This window comes from Musa acuminata, unplaced genomic scaffold, assembly GCF_036884655.1.
Source record: "Musa acuminata AAA Group cultivar baxijiao unplaced genomic scaffold, Cavendish_Baxijiao_AAA HiC_scaffold_1139, whole genome shotgun sequence".
Lineage (NCBI taxonomy): Eukaryota > Viridiplantae > Streptophyta > Magnoliopsida > Zingiberales > Musaceae > Musa > Musa acuminata.
Genome location: NW_027021351.1, coordinates 3036851 through 3050037, shown reverse-complemented (window position 1 = coordinate 3050037; position 13187 = coordinate 3036851). Strand labels below are relative to the sequence as shown.

The 13187-nt window shown below is 44.0% G+C and overlaps 1 protein-coding gene across 5 annotated transcripts in view; it reads right to left on the bottom strand.

Moving 5' to 3' along the window:
- Window positions 1-13187, bottom strand: part of LOC135671381 (probable RNA-dependent RNA polymerase 5) — a 38844-nt gene that overhangs the window by 4148 nt on the left and 21509 nt on the right. For all 5 annotated transcript variants that reach the window (XR_010512738.1, XM_065179462.1, XM_065179459.1 and 2 more), the window contains 6 exons: window positions 3406-3480; window positions 3235-3306; window positions 2696-2802; window positions 1843-1991; window positions 1376-1598; window positions 992-1217 (listed from right to left, as the gene is read on the bottom strand). Coding sequence is in view for 4 of the 5 variants with exons in the window: in XM_065179462.1 (XP_065035534.1) it covers window positions 992-1217; window positions 1376-1598; window positions 1843-1991; window positions 2696-2802; window positions 3235-3306; window positions 3406-3480 (852 nt within the window). In the remaining variant the exon portion in view is untranslated. The remainder of the gene's footprint in view (window positions 1-991; window positions 1218-1375; window positions 1599-1842; window positions 1992-2695; window positions 2803-3234; window positions 3307-3405; window positions 3481-13187) is intronic.

Sequence of the window (13187 nt, the reverse complement as noted above, 5' to 3'; positions counted from 1 at the left end):
ACATACTTCACCTCAAAAAACATGGTTGCCATACTTAATAGTTAATACCATGTAGATTATTAAATCATAAAATAAAGGAGCACACATCTGTAGTCCCATGTGCTAGACACAAGACAGAGGACAATGACTGCTCATTTCAGATATGACTATACATAAACACCACAACCAACTTATCACAGTTAAAAGATAAGAGATGTTACAGATAGTATAAAAACTCCAAAAACAATTTTATATGTGTACCATCCAAATGACAAAAGTTTCAGTGTTACAACTCAAGTTCAGAAGAAAAGGACAGTATTTACTTGATTTCAATTTATTTCTTTAACCATAGTAGAGAAAACTGAAGTTCCAGTAGCTTCTCATAGAATAATGTAAACAATTGTTGGGCCTAAATAAGGTCATTTTGGCTCTAATCAAATCATCTTAAGCTCTAAACTAGTCACTCTCCAACTTTCAATACCTGAAACTTTTTTCTCCTATTAAGTAAATTTATCAACCACAGCAACTCAAAAATTTTATTGTAAATCATAGCAAGTTTACAAATACCGGATGAACTAGTATGTATTGACCGTTATTTGCTGGTCCAAACAAAGACCAATACTAGAACATATATACTGGTACAGATTGGATTTGGTTCTTTATTAATTTTTTCCAATGATAACAAGCGATGCAAGTTGGTATACCACCTAATACACTGCTATCATACCAGTCCAACCAGTTTTTAATACATAGGACCAAACAATTAAAAATAAAGGCAACCTTATGTTTTCTCATTCAGTTAATAGGAAACAGAAATGAATGTTGCACTCATTTATGATAAAAAATCATTATATATCAATGCTTACTACTCGTATCTGTGTCAGGCATGTGGAACACTGGAGCAAATGGCCAAAACCTAAGCACGAACAGAACAATTCTACATGATATGTTCCAGGATGAAATACATTTATTAAGAATATAGAAAATGTCTAATAAAAAGAAAAATACTAGCCTGTGAGTTTCTGGAGACCCAGTACATATCACCATCAAAATCACTGTTTGCCATCTCATCAGCTAAAGACCGTGGCCCTTTAGTTGGGAAGAAAATAGCATATTTAGAATATCCTACAAACTTCTCTAAGTCCTTATTGTAGGTTGCAGTCAGAACATGTACGTCACCGAAGTGCAACCCTGGATGCTTATAAACAAGAACATCTCCAGAAACTTGCCCATTTTCACTGCACGAGACCAAATTTTTAAGCATTACGGACTGTTAAGTTTAGAATATTACTGAAGATTCATGCAAGCAAGAAATGACAAACTGGAAAAATAATGGGATAAATATCTATTAAAATAGTTGAAGAGTCCTGAGCAAACTTCACTAGGCAATACATACAGTATAACACAAACTTCATTAGGTTTCAACAACCCTGTGGGGTCTACAGTCCCCATTAGATAATAACAATCCATCACTGGAAGCTTTCCTGTCTTCAAACTCTTCCTTTCTTCTCTCATTAGAATTGAAAGACGAAACTGCAGATATGGCTCATCAAGTGGCATTCCACAAAGTATCATTCGGGACACAAGGAAATCATCCATATCCCCATACTTCAGTGCAACTACAAAACAAAGAAAAGCAGGAAAGTTCAAAAAGCTACCAAATGACACCTCTGGTAAGAAAATTATGAACCAAAGCCATGAAACATAGACACTCTCTTTATCTGACCAGGGATGTCCAGAGACTCAAAATAAATTTATCCAATTGCTGCAGAGTCAATTATCACTTAAATGTCAAAAATAACAAAATAGTAGAGTATGAACCCACCAAGAGATCCAACTATGTATTTTCATCTTAAAAATTACCTCGAAGTGCTGCCTGTTTGCTGTACCTAGCATTTTGGGCATCATCCAGAGAATTCATCAAAAGTTCCAAAAAGAATTCTTTGGGAACTCCTCCGTAATGAAGCAACACAATCAAGTGCCTTGATAAGCAAGTCCGCTTTGGTTGATTGCTGAGATAATGTGAAAACAAAATCTTGATAAACAATTTCTGATACCAGAAGTACAAGCTGCACTTGCAAATTACCAGCAATAGGAAACATGTCTTTAACACACAAAAAAAGTTACCAATAGACAAGTAGGCAGACCAAATAATAAACAATCTTGATTTATCCTTATGTATACAAATTCATACTTCCCATTCATTTTGTTTCCACTAGATACATCGACTAAAAAGCCATGAAATTTTTATTATGTGAATTTTGGTTTCCAGGAACTTTAGATCCTGTGGACCAGTTTAGTAGTGTCTATATCATACACAATGCCTTGTCAGCTATTTTTCACATCAACACAACTCATGTTGGTTAATTCTTATATACTAATGAACATGTAGTTATTGTTCGCTTCTTTACAGAAAATGCATATGAAAAAAAAAGCTACGAAAAAAGTGAAGGAAACGAACTTTGTTTCTAGAAATTTTGATGCCATAGATTGTCTGACAGTATTGATATTAAATGAGGCACCTTGTCAACAGATTCCTATGTAAAATTAATTAAAAGAAATCGACTAAGAAAAGTAACATATCTACAGCCAACAAGCCCCACAGCAACAAGAATGGTCATGGCTAAAAGGAAAAGCAATTCTACAACAAAAAATCAGACCAAACCCAATGTTAGCATAATCACCAGAATCTTCATTTTATGTCATGCATACATACCTTGTGGCAACAATCTCTATGGAGTTGCAAGATTGAATATATGAAATATTTGGGTCTGATTTAACCTTTATCATGGAACGCCGTACCTGTATAGTTTCCGGAGGAAGCTACATAGACACATGCACAGTATAAATTAATCATACATCTACTGTTTTCAACAAAACAAAAAGTTAAAACTATAAACATGTGTTTAAGGTTTCAAAGTTATTCCCAAACAATTTCTTTATTAGCTAAGAACATATAGCAGGACCATCACCAATTCCAAATATAAGAATCACAAAAGTTGATAACCTAGTAAGTTATCCAATAGTCAACCACAAAAAGGCCAAACCTTAAATGGAAAATTAACTACAAGTTTCCAAAAATTCATTCTAATAAATGCATGAATAGTTAAGTGCCCTTGTGTTGGGCCATATTTCAGGTTCGATACCATTGAATCTTCTATAAATCACAATGAAATTGAGAGTGAATGACAACTTCAACAATGACATAACTAGTAAATATTAAAATAGTGAACTTGCAAATTTATTTAAGCTTACAAGTTTATTTAGAAGAAGAGTTCCCTTAACAGCTCTTCCGTTGTTGAACATGCGGAACTGGATAAGCAAAGGCTGGTACAAAATGAAGAAGAAGCACATGAATTGTATACAATATTTTGTAGATGGCAAGAAATCAGAATAAGAGCATCATTCACTCCTCTGCCTGCATACCACTTCAGAAGTAAGAGATCTACATTGTGCAGTGCCTAAAAGCCTTTCTAAAGCTTCAGCTCCACCTAAGCATTTCTGAAACACAGAAATTTGAATACAGAACCATGAAGAGAAGAAAAAAATATAATGTAAATAAACCATAAAACAAACATAGATAAGAATAGGCTAGAAATGTAAACACTTTTAAGAATAGAATATAAAAGGAGATGCCTTGGAAACCTAGATGAGGATAACATTAATATTACTTGAACTATGATGGCTAATAAGATTAGGAGTTTAACAAAGAAGATTTTTAATGAAACTAAAGGTAGAGGTGTAACCTTAAGAAAGTGTTAATGGTGGTGCGAGAAAATTAAAAAAGCAATTTTTACTAAAGGATTATGTTTTAAAGATGGGTAAAATTATAAAAATAAGGAAAACTTAAAAGATATAAAGAATCTAAAAAAAGACTAAAAAATGATTAGTATGGCAAGATATAAAGCTTATAATAATTTTTATAATAAATTAGGTACTAAAGATAATAAAAAATATATATATCCAATTGCTAAATCATGGGAAAGATAGTGAAAGGATTTAGATAATATTAGATGCATTAAAGGCATAGATTAAAGAATACCTGTTAATGATAACGAGATTAAGGAAAGATGAAAAAAATTATTTTTATAAATTATTTAATGAATATTTTACATAGGACTTAGATTTAACAATAAATAATAATGGTAGATTTAATAATCATAGATTTGTTCATAAAATTAGAGCTAATGAAGTAAAAGACATATTAAAGAAGATAAAAATAACTAAAAGTATGGGGCTTGATGATATCCCTATTGAGGTATGAAATAGTATAAGAGAGAATAGATTGATTAACTAGCTTATTTAACAAAATCATGAGATTTGGAAGAATGTATGATGAATGAAGAAAGAGTTTTTTAGTACCAATTTATAAAAATAAGGATGACATACAAAATTATTCAAATTATAAAGAAATTAAAATTATGAGGCATACTATGAAACTTTGAGAAAAAGTTATCGAAAGTAGGATAAAACTTGAAACAAATATCTCTAAAAATTAATTTGGTTTTATGCTTGGAAGATCACCCATAAAAGCTATTTATTTATTAAGACAACTAATGAAAAAGTATAAGGAGAAAACCAAAGATTTGCATATGATTTTTATTAGCTTAGAAAAAGCCTATAATAGGGTTCCTAGAGATTTATTATAGTGAGTTTTAGAAAAGAAAGGTGTATTCACTAATTATATTAATGTTATTAAAGATATGTATGACATTATAGCTACTAGTGTTAGAACTATAGAGAGTGTGTCTAGTGAGTTTCCTATTAGCATAGGATTACATCAAGGATCCGCCATTAAGTCCCTACATTTTCACATTGATAATGGATGAACTCACTAGTCACTTTGTATGTTATTTGTTAATGAAATTGTCTTAGTTGATAAGAGTATAAGTGGAATTAATTATAAACATGAGCTATGGAGGCAAGACTTAGAAAATAAATGTTTTAGATTAAGTAAGAGTGTAAGACTAAAATTGAATATATAAAATGTAATTTTAGTGATTCTAGAAATAGATAGGATAATATAGTTAAGTTGGATGAACAATATGTTCCTTTAAGTAAAAGCTTTAGGTATCTTGGATCAATTATTCAACAAGTCAAAGAGATCGATGAATATATTATTTATAGAGTAAAAATAAGATGATTAAAATGGCGAGGCACTGTCACGAACGGTCATCGCGCACTCACAACAACTCCGTTCAACGAATCGTTCGTCGCACTCATCTACATGTACAGCTGCTTGGTAGCATGTTTTGTCTTGGTTTCAAGTCATTTTGCTTGTAAAAATGTAAGTTCGAACAAGTTATAGCGCTACAAAGCGACCGCTCACCGAATCAAGCAAAACAGCCCCAAAACAGCTCCGTTTTCGTGGGCCACGGGCTGTTTTCTGCAGTCCGCTTCCGCTCACCAAAACGTCAGCCATCTCAGCCCCTTTCAACCCCCCGGGTGGCACAAGGCTGGATGGGGCTTCGGTATAATGTCAGGCGTTGAACAACCTTTCGCAAGTTCACACGTTACCTTGACGGGAACTTGTTGTCGCGCCCGGCACCCGGTGAGCAGTTGTTTGTGGACTTGCAATTGTTCGTTCAACCCTCTAAAGTCCTTGTTTTCCCCCTCTCCCTCTTTTCTCTTGTGCACGCAAGGTGCTCGCTGAATTGCTTGTAAAGCTTCCCCCTTTCGCGAGACTTCGGGACTTGTCCGTCGCTCGTTCTTTCGAACTAATCAACTTTCTCTTTTACAAGTCCTTAGGGACCTGCGAGAGGTTGCAAGTGGGCTGATCTTTGCGGAGCAATATCGCAAGGGCGAAGCACGACTTAGGTAAGGCAAACTAAGTTCGCGTCTTTGCCGCAAGGGTGCCTCGCGACTTAGGCAACGCAAGCTAAGTCTGCGTCTTGGCCGCAAGGGTGCCTCACGCCTTAGACAATTCCAGCTAAGGTCGTGACATTGTGGTATCAGAGCGGGTAAGGACTTCGAGCGAGCAACGAAGGAACTTCGCAACTTCGCCATGGTAAAGCATCGTGGCGAATCAAGCAAGACGGGGCAAGCCGGACCCTTGCCCCAAGCAGCCATAGGTGGGCTGTATGTGCATACTCGCTCTCATGCTATTGGAGCCGCTCAAGAGGAGCGCGGCAACGAACATGATGAGCGAGAAGTTGGCTACTCTCCACGAGCGGAGGAGGCGCAATCTAGAGTGTCAACTGGAAAAAAGAGTCACAAGGAGAGACTCACAACGGCGGAAACCCGCTTGGATATTCTTGAAGCGAGCATGGAGGAACTCTACCATGGCCAACAAAGGCTTGTTGGGGTAGAGAGCTCGCAAGAGGAAGCGGAGTCCAGGATCGACAAGGTCGAGGCCATAGTCGACCGACTGTCTGATGACACCAAAGACTCTGTGCAACACTTGCAGGATGTTGTGGCAGAATTCACTTCAAGGGTGGCCATGCTCACAAGAGCACTAAATGCGGGAGGAAGCAACACCCGCGTTTCACCACCACAAAACTTGAGGGCACCCGAGCCTCATGGTTATGGAGGGGTCAGAGATGCCAAAGAGCTCGAGAATTTTCTGTTCGACATGGAACAATACTTTCGAGCTACGAGGCCCGATTATGAAGATACCAAAGTTTCTATAGCAACAATGTATCTGAACGGAGATGCGAAACTTTGGTGGCGAACCCGTTGGGAGGAGATCCAACAAGGTCGATGTCGGGTTGACACTTGGGAGGACTTGAAGCGAGAGTTGAGAACTCAGTTCCTACCGGAGAACACAGAGTTCGTCGCAAGAAGAAAGTTGAGACAACTCCACCAGAGTACTTCCATCCGAGACTACGTGAAACAATTTTCTGTGCTAATGCTGGATATACAGGACATGTCCGAGAAGGACAAGCTGTCCAGCTTCCTCGATGGTTTGAAGCCATGGGCTCAACAAGAACTAAATCGAAGGAATGTCACCGATGTGGTCGGGGCAATTGCTGCTGCAGAAAGGCTCACCAACTTTGTTTCCTCTGAAGACCCGGGAAGAAGGAAACAATCTTCAGGCAATTGCCCTCTAAAGTATTATCAAGGGAATGAGCTCGGGGGCGAACAAAAGAAAAAGAGTTCCCACAAAGGGCCAAGCCCGAAGGGCAAGGCCTCGAAACCTGGCGGATACTTCTTGTGCGGAGGGCCGCACATGGTGAGGGAGTGCCCACAAAAGCAGGCACTCAATGCTTTAACAGCTTCCATCCACCCCCCTCGGTCAGAAAAGGGCAAAGCTGTTGCTCTTAGTTTGAGCAGTTTTGAATTCAGCAGCGATGACAAGGAGTCGCAAGGACCCCGAATGGGAGCAATGCATTTGTTGAACGCCATGCAGGGTCAAGTGGGGGAGAACACGAAGACAAAGCTACAAAAAGCAGGAAGTGGTGAGCTGATGTACGTAGACATCAAGCTAAATGGCCAAACGACCCGTGTAATGGTGGACACGGGTGTTACCCATAACTTCATAGCCGATCGAGAAACAAAGCGACTTGGGTTGATCTTGGAGAAGAGCCCAAGTCGAATGAAGGCGGTGAACTTGGAGGCCAAGCGAATCTCCGGGTTAGCAAAGGGAGTTCCCATCAAGATCAGAAAATGAAGCGGGAACACCAACATGATGGCAGTGCCATTGGACGACTTCCAAGTGATTCTTGGAATGGAGTTTATGCATGCGGCGAAGTTGGTGCCTATGTCGTTCCTAAACTCCTTGTGTATGATGGGAGGTGACGACCCCTACGTGGTTCCCGTCTCTCGGAGAGGAACTAAGGAACCCCAACATATATCGGTATTGCAACTGAAGAAAGGGATGCGAAAAGGTGAATTAACCTTCGTGGCTGCTACGAAGCTAGAGTAACTCGACGAGAAGGCCATTCAAGAACCTGCTGTGGTGGCAAATGTCCTGAAAGTATCCCATCCCACTCATCGCGAACTTGTTCGACCAGTTGGGCAAAGCCAAGTATTTCTCAAAACTCGACCTTCGGTCGGGGTATTGGCAGGTGCGCATTGCTAAAGGCAATGAAGCGAAGACTACCTGTGTGACCAGGTATGAAGCGTTTGAGTTCTTGGTGATGCCTTTCGGCTTAACCAACGCTCCGGCCACGTTTTGCACTCTCATGAACCAACTATTCAAGGAGTATTTAGACAAGTTCGTGGTCGTCTACTTGGACGATATCATCGTCTATAGTCAAACGCTCGAGGAGCATGTCCTGCACCTTCGGACAATTTTTAAGGTTCTCAGGGAGAACACTTTGTTCGTGAAAAGGGAGAAATGCTACTTTGCCCAAACGGATATCTTATTCTTGGGGCATCGAATCGGTGATGGCTCCATTCGTATGGACAAATCAAAAGTGCAAGCGATTGCGGAATGACGAACTCCAAAGAACGTGCCAGAGTTTAGATCCTTCCTTGGTTTCGTCAACTACTATCGACGCTTCATAGCGGGGTTCTCGAAGCGTGCAACTCCACTGACGGAGTTGCTTAATAAGGACCAGCCTTGGAAGTGGTCGAACAAGTGTGAAATAGCATTTCAAGATATGAAGGCTGCTGTTATAGAAGAACCGGTGCTCAAATTGCCAGACTATGGGGAGCCTTTTGAAGTCCATACAGATGCTTCAGATTTCGTTATTGGGGGAGTACTCATGCACAGTGATTGCAAAAGGCGCTCGGGCGCTCGCCTAGGCGCTCGGGCAAGGCGAGGCGAGGCCCGAGCGCCTCGCTAATGTCCCAGGCGGAGCGCTTCAAACAGGCGCCGCCTGGGCGCTTCGGGCGAGCGCCTGGGTAAACCAAGGCGACCGAACCAGAATTTTAGGTCTGGTTCGGTCCTGGTTCGGTTGTTAGTTGGTTCAATCGAACCAACTAAACCGATATAACCCCAACCCTAACCCTAACCCTAACCCAACACTAACCTGCTGCCGCTGCCGCTCTCGATCCCGATCACGATCTCGTCGCTCGCTGCCGCTGCTCCCACTGCCGCTGTCGCTGCTCGCGCCTCCCTCGAGCCTTCCCGCTGCTCGCGGCTCCCGCGAGCCCTCTCGCTGCTCGCGCCTCCTGCGAGCCCTCCCGCTGCTCGCGCCTCCTGCGAGCCTTCCCGCTGCTCGCGCCTCCCTCGAGCCCTCCCGCTGCTCACGCCTCCCGCGAGCCCTCCCGCGAGCCTTCCCGCTGCTTGCGCCTCCCTCGAGGCCTCCCGCTGCTCGCGCCTTCCGCTCCCTTTCCCTTTCCCGCTGCCGCCGCTCGCCGCTGCTGCTGCTGCTGCCGCTACCGCCGCTCTGACACGGACTTAGCTGGATTTGCCTAAGTCGTGCGGCACCCTCGCGCGTCCGTCCGCAAAGGTCAGCCTCCCCGAAGCCTCCCATTGTCCCTTAGGACCACCAAAAGAGAGAACGGGTTAGAGAGAACGCCTCAAACGGGATCCACAAGCAAACATCTCCGAAAAACACTTCATAGACAATGCAAATTACAAACAGACTATTACAAGCTCTGAACAGTGGCACAACAAAGGGTAAAATGGTCCATTACAGACCGAAAAGCTCTCGAGCGTGTCCACATGACACAACCTTTATTTACAAGCCTAAAGAGGCCACCAACCCAACTAAAATGGGACTATTAAGCCTTCGGCCGCCCCTTTACATTCTGTACAAGGCATGAACATGCCAAACGACACGGACATACATAAGCATTACATCAAACACCTTGTTTAGAAGTTTGTCCGTGACATTCTCCCCCACTTATCCCTTCGACGTCCTCGTCGAAGCCTTTGTGAACACTGCAACTCTTCGCCTTTGCTAAGTCTTCAATCTTCTGCTCCAGCTGCAATGCGCCTCCTGGCTCCCAGCTGCTCTCCGCTGCTATTTTTGAGTAGTCGAACCTTTGATCCGCCATGCTGCTTCAACTCGCCAATGACTCTGACTCTGGTGTGGGGTTGGCTGAGTTGTGTTGATCCTCGTTGATTCCTGCGGATCCACCAAATGAAGGAAAAGACCATTCTTACCGCGCCAGTTTCTCAAAATTTCCACATGCTGCTTGAACTGGGTGGATGCTTGTTGGAGCTTTAACGAGCATCGCCTCGCAAACTTCTGAAGTTTTGGGTCCTTCCTCCACAAAATCTGCTCATTGACTCTTCTTTCAGTTAGTTGTCACATCCAAGTAGGTTCGCATCACTTCCGCTTTCGATTGGCATTTCGTTAGGAAATGAAGCGGACAATCTACTCTCAGTAGCACTGATCACCGTTGGTGAGGATTTGACAACTATTGTCTTCCATTATCTTCGAAAGGTCTTTGAACTTGTGCAGAGCTCCTCTGCTGGATAGATAAGAGAACTGGGGTACTCGGTTTCGCCCATTCTCTTAAGAGTTGAGAAGGCAAAGGTTACTTGACTTCGCCCGCCTCCTCGAGGTTGTACTTCATGCATCGAGCTGGTTACTGGCCTTCGCCTGCTCTTTGCTCACACTTCTGAAGCACTTGAAGTGTTTGCACTCCTTGCGTTGAGTTAGCTACTGTGATTCACCTTCTCAATGCCATTGAACTTCTGGAATGCAGGAAGTTTTCACCCCAACTTGGAGTAATTCTCTGATAGATGAGGTCGCCTCTGGGATTGTACCGTCTTCTCCATCAACCCTGCCGCCTACTCCACTAAGTAGCAAAGGTACAGCACCACGTACTGCCTGCTTCGTTCCTTGGTCGTGCACTCTTGCATGACCCGAAGTCCTTCACTTACGGCTATCTTGATGAGAAACTTGTTGACACCGGTCTTACGAAGTTTCTTGGCCTCTGCCCTTCAGCCTTGTCTCAGTACTTGGAGATTGCCTCTGCATGCTCCACCTCCTCGGCCCCTTTCACGACCAAGCGCTCTCCCTCCGTGAGAGCAAGGGATCAATGACTTTGACGGAAGTCCCGCCTCTGCGGTACCATGGCGCTGCCATGCCCATGGCCCTACTATCCGTCGCCTCGCATCTGCATCCCTTTTCTTCATGATCAATAGATATGTCTCCGTGGCACTCCTCTGAGTCCACCTCCATTCTAACTGATGCTTGATTTTGGGTAGCTAAGTCCCTCTGGACTCGTCGTCGCTTCCTCGCCCCTTTCGACCCCCTGCTTCAACACCTCTGTGTTCTCCAAGCAGTCTGTTTGGTCGATGGAAAGACAGACTGCAACTCCCATGCATGGCCTCTGCCATCGCGTTGTAGGGTTTGCACCAATTCTGTTCTCCTTAGCTTCCTTGGTAGCAACGTTCGCTTACTCGACCTTGTCCTCTGACTTGTCGGGCTCCCTTAAGCGAATATGAGCTCTGGAGCAGTCCAACTCTCCAGCTGCTTCGATCATACCTCTGCATGATCAAGTCCCTCCCATGGGACTCACTGGTACTTGCATTCGAACTTTTCCCTTGGTGAAACCCAGCCCCCATATGCTGATGACCAAGGTTTTCATCCGATGCAAAATTCGATGCACGCCCGAAAGACCCGCCTCTGCGGTACCATGGCCTTCACTCCTTGAATCCATAGCCCTTCTTGCCGTCGTGTTGTTCACCAAAGCGGAGCTCCCAGTAGCTCCCGATCATACCTCCATATGATCTCATCCCTCACGGGACTATGTCGTGTGTGTCGCATTGCCACGAACTGTTCCACCACGATCCGCTGCACCATGTCGCCTCCTGGTGACATCTCCATTGCATTCTGAACCTTGTGGAATAAACTCGAATTTTGAACCCTCCATGTGTGGCCTCTGCCAATACATCGCAGGGTCTCCTCCACCTTCGATTTTGTTCGCTCCTTTGGCAATCGACCTTCATCCACCCACTCTTGGGTCACACCTAGATGAAGCACCGCTCTAGGACAGTCCGTCGCCTAGTAGCTCCCGAAGTCCACCGACTTCACTGTAATTTGTGTACCATTGTCTGGATCCTGGGCCTCTGCCCCTACCAGCACAATCTCCGCTGCACACCGCTTCCTTCATAGCAACTCGAATGGCAACACTGTGGCATATTCTTCAAGAGTACCTGCCTCTGCGTCCTCTTGCCCCGTGCTAAGGCCTTCTGAACCCAACTTCGCCTCCGCAAATTGAGTCGCCTTAGTTCCTCCATCAAATGCTCCTCCGAGATAAGGTGCATGTGCCCAGAAGCTCCCTTCGTCTTTGGCACCATGCAAGATGAGTCCGCTCCGTCAGAACGAAGGACCCACGGAACAACATGATCCTACTCTTGCCTCTGCAAGAGTTCATGTCTTTGACCTCTGTCTAAGGAAAGCACTGTGCTTCTGCTCCATGTTCCAACTTCTCTGCTGGCTCCCTTCATGCGGCTTGGGTACTTCGCCAAGTTACACCCAAGTTGCTCCGCTCCTCGTTTTTGCATTGAGTCGATGGTGGCCCTCGCGCCCACCATTCCACGGGTCAGCCCTCCCTTGAGTCCGATCTCCATATCGACTCTAAGTGTGCCTTCATTTAAGTTGCTTCATGTCGCTCCCCCACTTGATCTCGCAATGCATCCACCCATGCATTCTCTCGAGCGAGATCATGTGACAACTCCTCGCTGCTTGCTCGGTCCATTGAGCTTCGTGGAGTTGTTGTTTGTGAGGTACTCCTCCTCAACATGTGAAGTCCATCTCACATGATTCTCCCTCTGGAGAGCCGAGACTTATCCCTCCTGGATAACTGTCCCATTGGAGCAACATCTCTCTTCGTTTCGAAGACCACCATCCCCTTGGACTACTCCGATCTGCTGAATAAACTGTGCGTTGTTCTGCCTCCTGCAAACGCACTTGCTAGATTGCGCCTCCACGTCAATACAGCCACCACTGCACCCCTCAAGGCCTAGCAACATGCTGAACTCGTTGCACACTTCAGCCTCCTCCGGACGTATCCTTCGCATGCCAAAGAGAAAGTTTCAATGCTCCATAGCGCCGAGTCTCGGTCGCCTTGGGATGGCCACGAACAATCCATCGTCCGCATACAAGCCCATGCATGAGTACCGAATTCTTCGAGTTAGCAATTCCCCTCACCTCTGTGAGCTTTGCACAACTCTTTCGGTCGCTGAGCAACTCATTCCACTTTGCATGGTCTCGTCCTTTGCCAAGCGCCTCGCTTGCCTTGAGCACCATCAAGTAAAGTTGTCAACGTTGAGCCGTAGCTCAAACTCAGCCATCCCAACCTTTGTGCGCTCCGCATTCTTCCAAGCTTGCCTGTTCTCGTGGTGCCTCTTGCGCGAAGGG